Source organism: Schistocerca serialis, chromosome 1 (genome assembly GCF_023864345.2).
Source record: "Schistocerca serialis cubense isolate TAMUIC-IGC-003099 chromosome 1, iqSchSeri2.2, whole genome shotgun sequence".
In the NCBI taxonomy this organism is placed as follows: Eukaryota; Metazoa; Arthropoda; class Insecta; order Orthoptera; family Acrididae; genus Schistocerca; species Schistocerca serialis.
This window is the reverse complement of record NC_064638.1, coordinates 600722821-600740891: the sequence shown is the minus strand read 5'-3', so window position 1 is coordinate 600740891 and position 18071 is coordinate 600722821. Positions and strand designations below refer to the sequence as shown.

General features: G+C 43.3%; 1 protein-coding gene across 3 annotated transcripts in view; it reads right to left on the bottom strand.

The window, feature by feature from the left end:
• Nucleotides 1-18071, bottom strand: part of LOC126477140 (dipeptidyl peptidase 9) — a 213278-nt gene that overhangs the window by 69885 nt on the left and 125322 nt on the right. For all 3 annotated transcript variants that reach the window (XM_050103594.1, XM_050103595.1, XM_050103597.1), the window contains one exon: nt 455-590. In XM_050103594.1, the coding sequence (XP_049959551.1) occupies nt 455-590 (136 nt within the window). The remainder of the gene's footprint in view (nt 1-454; nt 591-18071) is intronic.

Genomic DNA, 18071 nt, shown 5'->3' with positions numbered 1-18071 from the left:
GCTATGTGCATTTCTCAAAGAACTAAAATAAAATTTTTAAGTCATATTTTAGTCATTTATAACATGAAAATGAGTAACAGCTCAAATCTGATGCAAATAATGTCAACCATGAAATATTTCTTGGAGAAGTAACTGCTGGTAGAGAGAGCAATAGCCCAAACTTCTAAGCTCTTTAATAGCTAAAAATATATAATTCTCATTTTCAGCAAATGTATTCCTATTGTTCGAAAGTATTCTAAAAATTAATGGAAATGTCTAAAAACAGGCAAATTTAAGCAATAGAAACACACACACACACACACACACACACACACACACACACACACACACACACACACACACAATTTTGTCTCCACAAAAACCATCAGTGGCTTCTAACTAAATACAAATGCAACAACACAGATCAATTAATAAAACATAATACTGCAAATTAAAATTAAAATTATCAGCTCACCTGAGGGTTCTAGAAGGTATCCAACTGGTGTGAGTGTTACACCTTCTACTGTCCAGTCTGTGTGGCTGATTCTAAATACTTGACAGGCTGGAAGTTTCTGAATGTTGCTATAAACAGCCACAAGCATAGTGCATTCCTGAAAAATCAGGGAAGATATATTGAAATTATATAGAAAGAAATCTGCTTACAGGTTTCAAGTTAAATATATGGATATTAACTACCTTTGACAGAATCCTGTTTTGAAAGCCAGTCAATCTTTAGCAATCTTCCACATTGAATATATCCAATAAATTCTTATAATAATTAGGGAATAGCAATTCACATTGCATCCCTTTCTTCACAATTTCCAGAAATACAGGTTCTTTCAATAAGATTTACTTGATTTCACGAGACTATAACATCTTCATAAATAAAGATAGAAACCTGGGGTAAATTTTAACTTACACAGTGGACTATGTGGGTCGTGTTTCCAAAAGAACCATTTGACTTTACAAGGGTTTATCTTTTATGTGCATGCACAATGTAACTCTTTAGACTGGGTATCAGTAGATTTACTAAACAATCTGGTTGGTTGTTGAGTTCTAAATCACATGCTGCTGGGTATCTCTCTCATTGGTTGAAGTTTTCATGCTCTGTTTTAGTGAATAATACTTATAATTGAACATCAAACTTCAAAGTACTATCTGTGATACCTACACATACACAATATCTTAACAATAGACTAATAAAGGATGTCCCAGGAGAAATGGTCAATATTTAAGGGTATGACAGGAACACTCATTTGAAACAAAAAACTCCCAATGGACATATGGCCTATTCCAAATGCTTCCTGAGGTACAACACATTTAATGCACATTTGTTTTTGGGCTGCTGGCACACACACATCTCTCACCCACTCAATCTCACTGATGTTTCACTATAGCCCGACCTACCTCATTGGTTTCAACTTCTTTGCTCAGATATCTTTCTGCCATTAAACTAGCTCAAACACACAGTTATCCATGCTGTGTTGTGAATGAAGTGGTGCAACTGATCAAGTATGTTTCTGAGAGAAGCATCAGTAGCTGTGTGTGTACACACACTGGCTAAAATACCACATAACTCCACTATCGAAGAATATTCAGATGTGGTGTATGTTCATGGCTTCTGAATAATAGTGCTTCTTCTGCCATCCAAGAATAGCATAGGCACTTTCTGACACATTGAATTCTGATCATACAGTGTTTACCAGTTTTCAGCCCACTGTATGTAACATATCTTCTTCCCACTTCCCATTTTTGTTCAAAACACATAGTTCAACAGGAACAGCAATACATCACTGAAATGGAGCTGCATAGTCCTGCTACCAGCACACAGTGTCTTTCTGCATGTACACTCATGTTCCGAAAAAACAGAATGTTTGGAACAACGAGAGCTGGGATGTTCATATTCACAGCACATAAACACAAGTGTGTTCTGCAGAAATAAGTAGCATCTGAATCATGTTGGCCCACAGGTTCAAGGACAACACTGATATCACAGCGCAACACCACGTGCTGGTAAAATGTGCCTGCGGCTCTCACTGTCGTTATAAACTGGAGGTAATGGATCAGTGTGACTTGAGCATACATGCTGGATGCCTCACAGATACATGCACAAACTGTACTGTCAAATCAATTAGTTTGAAAGTGGGTACATTATTGGTATGAAAGAATGTGATGCATCCATCTGGGAAATTTCTGCTCCTGTGGAGCGAAGTATTTTGGCAGTGCAAAGAGTGTCTGCAGAACGGTTCACGGAAGGTCGTAGAACTTGACAAGATGGGTCAGATCACACCACAAAGACCGGCCCCCAAGAAGATCAACAACTCTTGCGAATGGCATTCCAGGACAGATCTGCGTCCTCCTTGGCTCTGACACAATGGTGGAAGAGTGAAACTCATCGTATACACTATCATGGGCAACAGTCTGTCGCTGTTTATTACAGCACGGGTTACATGCGCATCGTCCACCTCTCCGCCCACCTTTGGCGAATGTGCAGAAACATGCTAAATGGCAATGGTGTAAGGAACGACATCACTGGGGACAGGAATGGCACCGGATGGTGTTTTCAGATGAATTCAGGTTCCATTTGTTTGAAAATGATGGCTGCATTTTGGTTTGCCACAGACGGGAGAATGGCATCACAGTTACTGTATTCGCACAGGACATTCAGTGCCAACTCAAGGTCTTATGCTGGGGGATGCTATTGGGTACAACCACAAATCACAGTTGGTACCTGTCCAGTGCACTGTGACCAGTGCGACCTACATGGATGACATCCTGCAACCCATAGCCACATCCTTTCTGCATAACATCCCAGATGCCATTTTTCAAAAAGACAATGCACAACCTCATGTCGCTGAGTGAACATGTGCCTTCTTGGCGTCAGAGGATGTCAGCCTTTTGCCCCGGCCCAACAGACTTGCTGCCAATCAAAGATGTGAAATGACCCAATGCCAACCATCACAGATGAACTTTGAAACCATGTGAATGCAGCAAATGCAGCACAGGATGCCATTCACACCTTATATGTGTTGATGCCATCACACACGGAACAAGTTATCAGGGCACATGGCAGACCCTGTGCTACTAGGCAACAGGACACATGTGGAACCGAGGTGAATGAAATGCTGATCATTTCTGGAGAATGTACTTATGTACATGTCCTGTGAATGTGAATGTCCTATCTCCAGTCATTCAAGGTGATCATTTCTTCTTAAAAGGAATTTATGAATGTCTGACGAATACAGGTATAGCAAACATTACATGCAGAAAACTTTCACGCATTTCACATACAACACATCCACAATCTTCGCATTGGCAAAAATGTCACAAAATTTAAATTTTGTCACAGGTTAAATGGCAATCTTCATTTGCTTTATTGTGAACTGTACAACTGCTGTAAAGAGATGTTATGATAGTGCTTAGCAGTGAATGAATTAAAAATACATATTTTTCAATGGATATTTTGTAAATGCCTATTGTAATGTTTACTAACTGTTGTACATATGTAAACCTAATAGTGAACTGAACAATATACAAAATAAATAACAATGTACATTAAATGTTTTCTTTCTCAAAAACCATTCGGTATACAGCATATCTCCATATTAAGTTTTCTGCTTCAAATGAACATTCTTGTCATATCACTGAACATTGACCCTTCCACCTGGGACACCTTGTATAGCAAGTTTGTTGAAATGCTGTAATTACAACCATGCTTGAAAACACTCGATAATTCAAAACAGATAGACCGCAAAGCAATTTAAATAACACTAGTGCTCATTCTAGTCTGAATATGACCATAAAGTTTAATTATCTATCTACATTACCGCAGACAGAAACCCAATTACCTATTTTAGAATTTATACTGCATCAGGAAGCTTAGTGGATGGATAACCCAGAATACATTTCATTTCATACTTTGCCAAACATGCCACACTGTTTTAACATTAAAATATGAAACATTTAAATTGCATCACATTTCTCAAGTCCGAAACAGCCTCCAATTGTAAAAATCATCCCATACTTCTGCGAGATTGTCTACTTTTGTGAGGTTAGGCTACCATGCAGCCAATGGTCTAATTCAAGATCCTTATGCCCCTTACAGCCACCACACAATAGAGACATTCCACTGTTAAGAAATGCTTTTACGTGTAAGTGCATCTGTTTAAGTAGAGAATACAAATCTCCTTTTGATGGTGTGTCAGCACCACCTCGATAAGACGAACAATGGTTAATGAACGAGTGAGCAAGCAAGTTGATTGCACCACAAGCAAGCTAGTTGCACTAGTGAGACCCCTGTTGGCAATCACATGAACTGGCAACTCATGACTGGCTGTTTACTTTCAATGCACAAGTTAAAATTTACCATAAGTTTCTATATTCATTTATGTAGAAGATGCAGTCTTGTGAAATCAGATGAATCATTTTGGAATACCTCATACATCATTACTGATATAACAAAAATTTCAACAACTGACTGGCTGAAGAACTGATTACTCTGAAGAAAACTGGACAAGAGGAATGTTTGAGTACAGGCAGTCAGAAGACCAGGGAAAAATATGATTAGCTGAACTGTATAGCATCGCTTCTTGAAAAAAGTAATGTAAATTACTTTATTGATGGATGACAACAATGGAGCAAAGAATTGTAATTACTATTATCTCTTTATCATAGTATATAAGAAACGATTCCATTGTCTTCTTCTTCTTCTTCTTCTTCTTCTTCCGTGCCTCTTTGGTTCTGATGTTGCATTTCGATTACGGTCTGTTAAGAATTGTTTCTACTATATGTAGAATTTCTGTTAAATATATATGTCAGTATTTAATGCAGTATGTGTTTTTGTTAATAGCAAGAAAGTACCTTCCCTGCCCCTTTATTTAATTAATTATGTAACAATTACATGTTGCCCTGGCCATTTGTAACTGCATTGTTGAAGCAACGCCATTGCTGTTAAAATTGATAACAATTTCTTCATAGCTATTTAATTCTGAAAATATTGACAGGATTTAGTCTCATTAAATACAAAACCGTGTCTCATAATACTTTCCATTTCATTTTAGGCCAGAGGTACAGTTTTATTGAAAGGAATTATTTTAATTGTGTACACTGCCATTGCAGGTAGGCAGTTATACTGGAGCATCAAGCCTCAAAGAGAAAAATAATTGTTTGAATGTCATATTAAATTTGCTTATCACGTAACATTAAAGGAAGATAATTTTTTTATCCATCGCGAGTAAGACAGATGTCTTCACGTTGAAATATGCATGATATTTCTGGCCGTAGCACACTGAGAAAATTTAGCCGTGGGTTTTAATGAACGAAAGAGAGATTTTCCTTAATCAAACATTTTCATTCCAAATTAACAGAACATTTTTTCTCTCTTTTCAGAAAAAGTAAGTTATGCGATAACTGGCACCCAACGCGTGGCGCCAGTTATCGCATAACCTTTTTTCAAAAGAGAATGAAATAAATTATTCTGATAATTGGAAATGAAAATGTTTTGTTAAAAATTCTCTTTTATGTTGGTTAAAAGCCACGGTTAACTGTTTCTTAGGGTGCTATCACCAGAAATATCATACATATTCCCATGTGAAGACATCTGTTTTACTCATGATGGATTTTAAAAAATCTCTTTTATGTTATGTGATAAACCAGTTAAATAAATTGCTTAATTTTTTTTTTCTGTGAGGCTTGATGCTCCAGTATAGCTGCCTATGCGCAATGGCAGCGAATACAGTAATAAAAATTATTATTCATAAAACTGTACCTCTGGCCTAAAAAATGAAATGGAAAATATTACAAGACACCATTCTGTATTTATTAAGATTATTATCTTTAATACTTCTTGCAAGAAATGACTTAACGCTTTTATCATTTTGTTATTAATGGTGTCACTACAACAATTAACTTACACAAAATGGCCAGGGCAACATTTAATTATTACGTAAATGGATCGTGGGTCAGAGAAGATACTTTCTGCTACCAACAAAAAACACATTCTACCATAAATAAATGCATATATATTTCACAAAACTGATAATAACACTACAGATAATTATATTAATTATTTACAGACCATGATCTCCAGGTGACTGTCAGGTAGGACATTAGAACCAACAAGACCAGGAACACAATGAAACAATGTCCTTTTCTTATATACTACAATACAGAGATAGTAACTATTGCACATCTAAGGGTGCAGAGAGCGCTTCCATTGTTGATGAATATTGATAAGTTAATTTACATTACTTATTTTCTGGAGACTATGCTGTAACTGGAAAGTCAAGAAAGAACTGAGCAAAAGAGAAACAGCTTGTAATAGGAGAAAGCAGAACCAAGAGAGCAAAGAAAGTTCTGTCCTAGTTCAGCAACATCCGCCAAGAAAGTGTAACGCACATCTCATCACTTTTCACAAGAACAAAATAGGTACTCCCAGGAGCTGTTACACGAGAAGAGAGAAGCCTACAGGGAATGTGTGAGCAGAAGGCAGTTATCGGAGGAAAGTATGACAGACATAATGGTTACTGAAGTACACATAGTATTGAGAACTATCAAATATAAGTTTCTTTTCCTGGAGGTATTTGGATTGTGTTAGCCAAATACAGCAGCATTCCAATAAAAGAAACACTAATTGGAATTTTTAATGACTGCGTGAAAGAAAAATGTGAAATACCTGTATTAGAAAATGCGACAGGAAAATCCATAATGATTATAGGAGAATAGGTGTTGTTAACATTTTCAGGCAGTATAGCCACATTTTTAATACAAAGATTGAATGCTAATGAGAACATACAGAAAAAAATGCAATTGCGGAGTTGGCAGTTTTGCACCGGTAACACATTTCATTCAAGAAGCTTGATAAAAGAGAGCATATAAGGAATATGAAAATCCATCTTGAGGAACAGTTATGACACCACACCAAGGACCGAAATGACTGAAGTAAGATCAGTCTGGAATCACATTTTCACTGTCTCTGGCTGTCAATAGTGTGATCATGTGTGTGCAAGTTGCATTTGCAGGAATGTGTGTGTGTGTGTGTGTGTGTGTGTGTGTGTGTGTGTGTGTGTGAAGGGGGGACGGGGGTTGTCTAAGTCGGAAGAAGCCCGTTGAGCCGAAAGTTTACTCGTTCGGAGTCTTTTTGTTGCACCTATCTGCGACTTATATCTCCAGTACATGATGAGTAGAAATTTATCCTTTTCATTACACTTTCATCATTCCATACTGGATTTTGTTGTATAAAAAGATCACTTCTTAAAAGACATCACTATCAAGTTCAAAAATTTGTAAATGTAAGTGATGTTACAAGAGTTCCTTTTGAAAATGAGAATGTTCTGTGGAGTCCAACTGAAGTGGAAATACATACTGTGATTAGCCAAAATATTAAGACCACTGCCTATAGTGAGACTGAATTCTGTCTTGAGGCATTGCAAGCACTTGATGCAGTAAGGGAGGTATATAAGCTACATAGATACTAATGGGGTATCAGCTTAGTGACAATACAGGTGTAATGGGGAATCCACTGATATAAGTGACTTTGAAGGGCAGATTGATATGACCCAATGCCTAGAAGACAGTAAAGCTGTTCAGGTGTTCCCATGTTACTCTTGTGATCACCCGCAAAAACTAGTTGAAGTACAGTGAAACCATGAACATGTGACAAGATGTCCCATGTCCACACCTCATCACTGAACACTGTAGTTGGAGGCTTACCCACTCTGTACAGCTAAAAACGCAGCAATCTGTGGCAGATCCAATGACAAGTACAATACCGGCACAGGCACAAGTTTTTCTAAGTGTGCCATTCAGCACACACTGTTGAACATAGGACTCTGAAGCAGATAACAGCTGTGTGTTACCAAGGTGACCCAACAACATAGTCAGTTATGATTGCAATGGACACAGGGTCATTGATATTGGGCTGTGGATAAATGGAAATGTGTTTCCTGTTTGGATGAATCATATTCCTTATAACTCCAAGTGATTAGTTGGGTCCAAATATGTTATCATCCAAATGGAACTGCAACTCAAAACGTGAATCATGCAACAGTTGCAGGCTGAATGGGATGGTATTATGCTATTTGGGGAGGCAGGGGAGTACTCACTTGCACTTCCATGGGACCTGTGATGATAATGACGGCTTGCCTTCCCTGATGGAAGATGTTATTTCTAGCCTGATAACCGTTCATGTCATTATGCCAAAATGACGCTACAGTGATTCGAGGAGAATTACAGTGAACTCATGTTCATGTCTTAAGCATCAAATTTGCCTGATCTGGTTGGTTGGCTGGAGAAGGGACCAAACTACGCGGTCATCAGTCCCTCCGACCTGAGATTAACTAAAACCAATAAAATCCCACATTAAAAGAGGGAATTAAAACATCCATAAAACGATAAACTATTGACAGGGAAGTAAGGAAAAGGACAGAAGACGAGGTGAGGGAAAGAAAGTGACTAATGAAAGGGGCAGGAAGGAAGAATCACAGGAGACAAGAGAGATGCTCAGGACATAACAGACCCCATGAGGAAAGGAGTGGGAAGGTATAGGGCCGGGATGAACCACCAAGCCCAGTTGAAGCTAATCCAGTCGGAGTGAAGGGGTAGCACGAAAGCCTGCCATCCCCTCCACTCACCAGTAAGGTGGAAGGCCCCTTCCTTGAATAAAATAATAACCCCACCCCCCGGCCCCCATCACAAATAAAACGTAAAACGAGATCCACCGCTGAGGCATCGTCAGCCAACACCAGGGGTAGCGATTCTGGAAAGCTAAAAGTATGACGTAGAGTGGCTAAATTGGGGCAGTACAATAAGAGCCACAGTCAACATTGACCCACAATGAGGGGGGGTGCTCACAAAGGAGGAGATAACTGTGAGTCAAAGAAGTATGGCCGATGCGGAGTCGGCAGAGGACGACAGAGGCCTTACGAGATGCCCGTAAGGAGGACCGCCATGGAGTTGTAGAACCCTTAACTGCCCTGAGCTTGTTCAGCGAAAAAAGAGTGATGCATTCTGCATCCCAAAGGCCCAAAACCTGATAATGTAATGCCGGGCAAAGGTCTATTTCTGGAATCCCAATACGGAGAGATGGCCTGGTAGTAGCTAATTTAGCCAGGTGATCGGCAAGTTCATTGCCAGGAATCCCAACATGGCCTGGGGTCCAAATGAAAACCACCAAGCATCCACGTTGAGTGAAGAGAGAAAGGGAGTCCTGGATAGTGATGACCAACGGGTAGCGAGGGAAGCACTGGCCAATAGCATGCCAACCGCTCAATGAGTCACTACAGATAGTGAAGGACAGTCTGAGCAGGAGCAGATATGGTCCAGTGCAGGCAAGATGGCTACCAATTCTGCAGTAAAAACACTACAGCCATCTGGCAAGGAGCAAAGTTCCGTGCATCGCGCATAGGTGCACGCAAAACCAGTGCAGCCGGCGACCATGGAGCCATCAGTATAGATCACTTCTGAACCCTGAAAAGGACTGAGGAGACAGGAGAACTGGTGGCAAAGAGCCATCGGAGGGACAGAATCCTTCGAGTCGATTGAGAGATCAAGACAGAGTTGCGGCCGAGAGGTGCACCATGGAGGGGTATGTGCATGAGCAGAGAAGAGAGGAGGTGGTAAAGGCAAGTGATGGAGCTCAGAAAAGAGCGACTGAATGCGGAAAGCCATGGTAAGCCCACATCGTGGCCGCCACTGTGGCAGGGTGTACTCCATGTCTGGATAAACGAGACCATAATTAGGGTGCTTTGGGGTGCAGCGAATGCTGAGTGCATAAGATATCAGCTGATTCTGGTGCAAAACTCGCAGTGGCGGAATCCCCGCCTCTGCAAGAAAGCTAAGTACAGGGCTAGTTTGGAAGGCACCAGTTGAAAGTTGGACCTCAAAGTGGTGGATGGGGTCTAGGATCTGCAGTGTCGAAGGCAACACAAAACCACAGACAGGACTTCCATAGTCTAAACGAGACTGGACTAACGCTTGATACAATCGCAGGAGAACAGAGCGGTCTGCACCCCAGGTGGTATTCCACAGGCACCTAAGAACACTGAGATGGGACCAGCACGTCCTCTTCAGCTGACAAAGGTGAGGGAGCCATGTCAACCGGGCATCGAAGACCAGACCCAAGAAGCGATGGGTGTCCACCACCGCAAGGGGCTGGCCATCGAGGAACAGTTCCGGATGGGGATGGACTGTACAGTGATGGCAGAAATGCATGACAAGTCTTGGCCACCGAAAACTGAAAGCCATGGGAGAGAGCCCATGAGTGGGCCCAACAGATTGCCCCCTGTAGACGGCATTCTGCAGCGCCCATTACAGAGGAGGCGAGGTAGATACAAGAATCGTCAGCATACAAAGAGGGGGACACTGTTGGCCCAACAGTTGTCACTAGACCATTAATGGCTATCAGAAAGAGAGCGACACTGAGCACGGAACCCTGTGAAACCCCATTTTCTTGCCGATGGGGAGAGATGTAGGAGGAGGATTTTTTTTTTTTTTTTTTTTTTTTTTAAGGGGCTCTCAACTACTACGGTTGGTAGCGCCCAGTCACAAACATTAGTGCACTAATAGTGTAGAAAAAAAACACAAGGGGCAACACCAGAAAGTACTTACAGAGGCGTAGATAAACAAAATAAAAGAGTTAGATCTCTTTGGACAAGTCCGTCAATGTAATAAAACTAAGGATACGAGCAGCTGCTTGAGCGTCATCAGCTAAAAGTTCCTGTAAGGTAGACAGCAGACACAAGACAACACGAGAGTGAATAAAACGGGGACAGGACAATAAAATATGGCACACCGTCAATGGATGACCACAGGGGCACCACGGGGTGGGGTCACTGGACAGCAGGTAGTGGTGGCTAAATTGGCAATGCCCAATCCACAACCTGGCCAAAATGACTTCCTCTCACCGGGAATGGCATGGGGAGGTCATCCAAACCGTCGGGACCGGTTTGATGGCCCTAAGCTTATTTTCATGGAGAGAGGACCAAGCCTCATGCCACAATGATGAAAGTGCCGACAAAGGACCCCACTAACATCAGTTGATGGGACACAAAGGGAAGCTGTCCGAGTCAGGAGGACAGCAGCCTTGGCCGCAGCATCAGCAGCTTCATTCCCAGGCACACCAACGTGGCCAGGATTCCACAAAAAAAAGGACATGAGTGCCGGTATCAGCTAGTGACTGAAGGGACCGTTGAATTCATTGCACGAGAGGGTGGTCTGAATATGGGTCACGGAGACTCTGAATGGCACTCAAAGAATCAGAGCAGATGGCATAGGGACAAGACGATGGCGGCGAATATACTGAACAGCCTGATAGAGAGCAAAAAGCTCAGCTGTAAAGCTTGAACACTGGTCAAGGAGCCGGTATTGAAAGGTATCATCCCCAACGACAAAGGCACATCCGACACCAGCAGTAGTCTTGGAGCCATCTGTGTAAATAAAGACGTTATGAGCGAGCCTCGAACAAAGTTCAACAAACCTCGAGCTGTATATCGAATCCGCGGTCCTCTCCTTTGGGAGCGAGCCGAGTTCAAGGTGAACGTGAACCTGAGCCTGGAGCCAAGGTGGCATCGGGCTCTCACCCACTCGAAAAGTCGTAGGGAGGGTAAAAATCAAGTTTCTGAAGCAGGCAATGAAAGCTAACTCCAGGAGGTAACAGGGCAGAGACATACAGTCCGTATTGGCAGTCGAGAGTCGTCAAAGAAGGAGAAATATGACGGGTGGTCGGGCATTGACATCAGTCGGCAGGCGTACCGACAAAGCTGTAGGAGCAGCCAACCTGGACCCGAAAAGAGTGATAAGAAAGAAAATTACGGATAAAAACAGGCAGAGCGCCATGAAGGCCCAAATTGTGAAGGGTGGTGAGGAGGTGGTGTCATAGGCTTTATGCAGATCAAAGAAGACCGCAAGGAGGTGTTGCCGATGGGCAAAAGCCGGCTTGATAACAGACTCTAGGTGCACCAAGTTATCCACCGTAGAGTGGCCACAGAAAAAAACCACTTTGAGTCAATGACAAAAGGTCACACGATTCAAGGATTCAAAACAGCTGCCAACTCATGATGCGTTCCAGGAGCTTGCAGAGGGTGTTAGTAAGGCTAATTGGACGGTAGCTATCCAACACAAGAGGCGGCTTCCCTGGCTTCAACACCGGAACAACAATACTTTCCTGCCACTTGGTAGGAAATACTTCCTCATCCCACAGACGGCTGAAGAGGGTCAATATACGACGGTGGCCAGCCACCGATAAGTGTTGGAGCATTTGGTTATGTATCCAATCTGCCCCAGGAGCTGTGTCAGGACAAAGGGCGAGGACACTGGCAAATTCCCACTCGCTAAATGGGGCATTATATAGTTCTGAGCAGTGAGTAACAAAAGACAAAGGCAGTTGTTCTGAACGCTCTTTCAGGAGAAGGAACATGGGTGGATACTGAGCCAACGCCGAAGCTTGAGCACAGTGTTGAGCGAAATTTTCTGCCACAAAGTCTGGATTGGTAACAATAACACCATGTACAGAAATTCCTGCAACCCCAATGGGAGGACAGTGGCCAAAATTTCGCCAGAGTTTCACCCAGACTTGTGAAGAGGGGTTGTGGGGTCCTATGACAGCTACATATCGTTCCCAGCAAATCCATTTCTGAAATTTGATTAGGTAGCAGGCCCGGGTGCAGAATCGTTTAAAGACCAGAAGAAGAGCAGTAGAAGGGTGCCACTTGAAGTGTTGAAGACCACGGTGGCGGTCTTTTATGGCTGCTGCAATTTCCGGAGTCCACCAAGGGACCATCTTCCGGCGGGGGGAACCTGAAGAAGAAGGGATTGCTGAAACAGTTGCTGAAAGGATGGAGGCAGTCAAGGTCTGAGTAGATTCACCAACATTGGCGTGTGGCAATACAGGGGGTGGGGGGGGGGGGGGGGGGGGGATGGGAGAAGATGAGAAGGCACCCCAATCAGCCTTAGATAGGGCCCACCTGGGAGGGTGACGGAGCGAGAGACACTGAAGGAACGTCAAAACAATTGGGTAATGGTTGCTGTCACATAAGTCATTGTGGACGCCCCACTCAATGGACGGAAGAAGACCGGGACTGCAGATGGAAAGGTCAATGGTTGAGAAAGTGCCATGCGCCACAGTAAAGTGTGTGGGAGCGCCTGTGTTTAGTAAACAGAGGTCAAGCCCTGCCAGAACACCTTCAACTGTCCTGCCCAGGGCAGTAGTCGTATGACTATCCCAAAGAGGGTTGTGGGCATTAAAGTGGGTCTCCTTGAGTGTAATACAAGTGGCAGAGTCGAAGGAAAGAAGGGGCTGTAACTCTGGAAGGTGACGCAAATATCCATTACAATTCCACTGGAGGATTCTCAAGCCGGAGTCCAAAGTGGAAGTGATTGGACCAGAGTCGGTCACGCTACTGAGTAGCTATCTGTCAACGAGAAGGATGGGGTAATATCCATATAGGTGGTGTCACTCTGTTTGTTCATTGACTGTGAGGGGAAGGCCGCACCTCATGGGGTACCAGAGTGGCCTTGCCTTTGTTTCTGCGTTTCTGCTTCTTCTCTTGGGAAGGAAGAGAAGGGCAGACTTCAGCAAGGGCAGGCACAGAATTACACCAGGCAATATTGGCGACCACCGTGGGTCATGCGCCAATGTGGAGCAGCAGATTGCCTGTCAGGGGGGTGCCGGGAAGACGAGTCCTGGAAGGGAGCTCCAGTACCGGCGGCCGCCGAAGGAGGGGAACACTTCTCCGGCGGGGGAGGGGGAGCAGCATGCGAAGAGGTGGGTATGGCTGCTGAGGGGGATGTGGAGGAGGAGTGGGGGGGGGGGGGGGGGGGAGGTTGAAAGCATGGGACGAATGGGGTTGGGCTGGGAAGAGGAGGGGATAGGAGGGGGAATGGAAGTAATTGAAGCAAAAGTAGAGGTCATAGACACAGGATGGAGCTGGTCATATTTTTGACGAGCCTCAGTGTAGGTGAGCCAATCTAAGGTTTTGTACTCTTGAATCCTCCTTTCTTCCACAAACACCGGGCATGTAGGCGAGCGTGGAGAATGCTGTCCAATACAATTTACACACATTGGCGGGGGAGCACAGTCACTCCCCTCACGGAGGGGGCACCCACAGTCGCCACAGAGGGGTCAGTAGTGCAGCGGGAAGACATATGTCCAAACCTTAAGCATTTAAAACATCTCATCGGTGGTGGAACATAGGGTTTGACATCACACCGATACACCATTACCTTGACCTTCTCTGGGAGGACATCCCCCTCGAAGGCCAGGATAAAGGCGCCCATAGCGATGGAATGTTTGGAGGGCCTCGCTGCACATGGCGGATAAAACGAACCCCTCACTGCTCGAGGTTAGCAAGGAGCTCCTCGTCAGTTTTCAGAAGAAGATCTCAGCGGAAAATAATGCCCTGTACTGAGTTCAAAGATGGATGGTGCGTGACGGAGACTGGAATGTCACCGAGATGGTCACAAGCATGCAGGGCGTCAGACTGGGCAGAAGAGGATGTCTTGATGAGCAAAGCACCGGACTGCATTTTACTCATTGATTCAACTTTGCCATACTTTTCTTCAATCATCTCCACGAGAAACAAAGGTGTGGTCGCTACAAAGTCCCAATTTTTTCACAGTCCAATTTTTACACAGTCCGATCGAGCCACTGTCACGAATGAGATTATGATGGAATGATGAGGACAACACAAACACCCAGTCAAGGGGCAGAGAAAATCCCCAGCCTGGCCGGGAATCGAACTCGGGACCCTGTGATCCAGAGGCAGCAACTCTAGCCAACAGTGGTAAGTGCATGCAGAGAGGCTAAATCATGTCGACGGGAGAAGTTAATATACAGCAAAACAAAATCAACTGGCAAAAGCTGGGTGACATGAAATGAGTAGCATTATAAAAAGCCAAAACAAAATCTGCAGAGGAAGATTAGAAAAAAATCTTAACAGCAAAATTGTGTGTGTTTCTCAGCCTCAACTGGTCTACGTAACCACAAGTTTCTGAATGTTCATCTAGATACTGCAATATACTTAACATTTTTAAATGCTCTCCATTTTGAACTGATTTAATTATTCACAGGCAAATAACATTGATACTTTATTACAATGCTGCACATTTACAGCCATGGGTCAGCATAAAATCATCTCATGACTAGTAAGATACATGGAAAGCAAGGTTTTGGAGAACTTGTGTTCCTCTCACACTGGCTGTTCTGTAATATTCTTCTTGCCTTTGACAAAACCCTCCAACAAACCATTTCTACATAACAACATTTCACAGTCTGCACCTTTGCTCCACCCTCCGTACCTGTACCCTTCCCACTCTTTAGAATAGGGTTTTTTGTAGTCTCACTTCACTGTAACTGGAACTACCATTTACTGTTAGATTCCCATATTCTTCTCCAATAACACCCCAATGAAATCTTCCCCTCATTTAGCAGTCCAGCCAGTCAATAGCTGGTTGAGAACTATTTTATTCTTTGTTCCTTCTATAAACAACATTTCTTTTTTCTTCTTGTTTTGAATGGGCCTACTCTGGACCACACTTGTTCAACTGTTGGGCTTTGATCTTCGCCCAGTACAGTCGCATCCTCTGCCAATTTAACTCCTCCTTTCTTCTGTCCATGGGGTACTTTTCCTTCGGGGCTTTTCCTGAAATCCTTGGACTTCCTTCAGGGTATGTCTCACAGACTGTCTGTTCTGGAGATCAGTTGTTCCCAGTTATTTAATGTACTTTTCAGTTTCTGTCAGCCAAGTGGTGTGAGCCATCTTGTTCTGCCAGAAGGTGAACAGACGGTTGATCTATCTGTTTGGAGGCAATCTTGCAGCATGGTTATAGAAAGCCATCTTTCTTTTCCTTGCACAGTCAGAGAGCCTCTTGATGTGTTCGTAGAGCTCCGAGTTATGTCGCCTTCGGAATTCCCCATTTTCTTCTACCAGGCCTAGCATCTTCCTGAGGATTCTCTTCTCTCTGACTTCCAATTCCTCCATCAGACCTTTCTGGTTCAAGGAAAGACAGTCCATGGCATACATGGCTTCTGGTCGTATGACTGATGTGTAGTGCTTAAGTTTCAAGTTGCATGACAGGCATTTTTGTTGTAGGTGTTCATAGTCAGTCAATAGGCTAGTTTCAACTTGCTGACTCTCACGGACAATAACATTTTTTTCTGATAAGTTGGGTTCAATCCATTTGCCGAGATACTTAAACTTCTCAGTCCTTTTGATGTTTGCCTGGTCTAGTAACATGTCTCTGTTAGCTTCTTTGATGTTGGTGAAGAACTCTGTTTTCTCCAGCGATGCTTGAAGACCCACTTTGACTGCCTGTTTTCTGAGGCAGTTTACCTGCATTGTTGCCATTTCAAGAGAATCAGTAATCAGTGCCATGTCATCTACAAAAGCCAGGCAATCTACAATCAGTTCTTCATTCTTATGGCCCAGGTTGACAACACTCTGAACACCCAAATTGGTCAGTTTCTTGCACTATTCTCTCACAACCTTTCCAAGGACATAGTTGAAGAGAAGTGGGGTGAGTCGATCCCCTTGTCTCACTCCAGTTTTTATCTCAAAGCTTTCTGAGATATCACCTCTAAATCTGACCTTGGAATAGGTGTTGGTCTAGGTTTCTAGAATGAGTCTGTGGGTTTTATTGTCTAGTCCTTGTTCCTGGAGTATTTCGTTAAGCGTTTCTCTATCAACAGAGTCATAGGTCTTCCTGAAATCAACAAAGATGACGACTACCTTGCAGCTGCTCGCCTTTGAGTATACCACTACAGTTTTAAGGTTGAAGACTGTTCAGTACAGAATCGGGTCTTCCAGAAGCCTCCCTGATATTCTTGCAAGTTGACTTCCAATTGATGTTCGGCCCTTGTTAGTCACACCTTGGAGAGAGTCTTGTATATTACCGGGAAAAGAGAAATGCCACGATAGTTGTTCAGATCAGTAAAATCTCCCTTTTGGTGAAGCAGATGGATCAGAGCCGTGTTCCAATCAGGTGGTAATTTCTCTGTTTCCCAGATGCCCTGGATGATCTCGGTGAGCTTACCCAAGGCATTGCTTCCAGAGTTCAGCAATGATAGAGTCCTCTCTAGCTGCATCATTATTCTTTAGAAGTTGAATGATTTGTCCAACTACTTCCAATGAAGGAGGCAGTGAGTCCAGGTTTGTTTGTAGTCCAAGTCTTCGCTGGGTGGATTACAGCTGAATAGGTTTTTAAAGTACTGAGCTAAGACGTGGCAGTTGACCTTGTCGTTGAAAGCCAGTTTGCTCTACAAGTCGCTGAAGTGGAGGCTTGGCAGATTGTATTTTCTGAGTGCCTGATGGCAGCTTCTGCAGAAGTTTCTGGAGTTATTCTTAGTGAAGCTCTCTTCAATTTGGGTTACTTGGTTTTGAATGGAAGTCATTTTGATTCCTCGAATTATCTTAGCAGCAAACCTCCTTTGTTCCAGAAAGTTCTCCCAATTTTTCTTGATTTTCTTACAGTTCTACTTTCCACAGTCTCTATTTTGGGCTACTGCATTGTCACAGTCTTCATTCTACCATGGATGCTTCCCTCTCGTGACGGGTGCAAGTTCATTGGCCATCTTCAGGAGTGTCTCCTTCAGTTGGTCCCAGCTGCTGAAATCTGTACTGTTCAGTCTCTGGCTCATTTCTTGTCTGTTCTTAAGTTGCTCTACGTCAAATCTTACCATCTTGGAAGTTCTGTGTACTCCAGTGTTTCTTAGCTGGAGTCTCATTTTGATTTTTGAGACGTGGTGGGCTGAGTCCAGATTGGCACTTCTTGATACCTTCACATTTTGTGTTTCCTTTTGAGATTTTCTTGAAATGGCCACATGATCGATCTTGAACTCACCCAAGTTGGTGTTAGGTGAAATCCAAGTCGTCTTCTTCCTTGGCAGGTGTTTGAAGGCAGTAGACTTCATGACCAACCCAAAAGTCCTACACAGATCCACCAATTGTTCCCAAGGATGTGTGTGTGTGTGTGTGTGTGTGTGTGTGTGTGTGTGTGTGTGTACGTCAGAGAGAATATCTTCTAAGTCTTCCCAGAATTTGTCAGTTCTGTCTGGATTGCATCTGTTGTCCTGGTTATCAACCGGGACAACAGGCATGGCA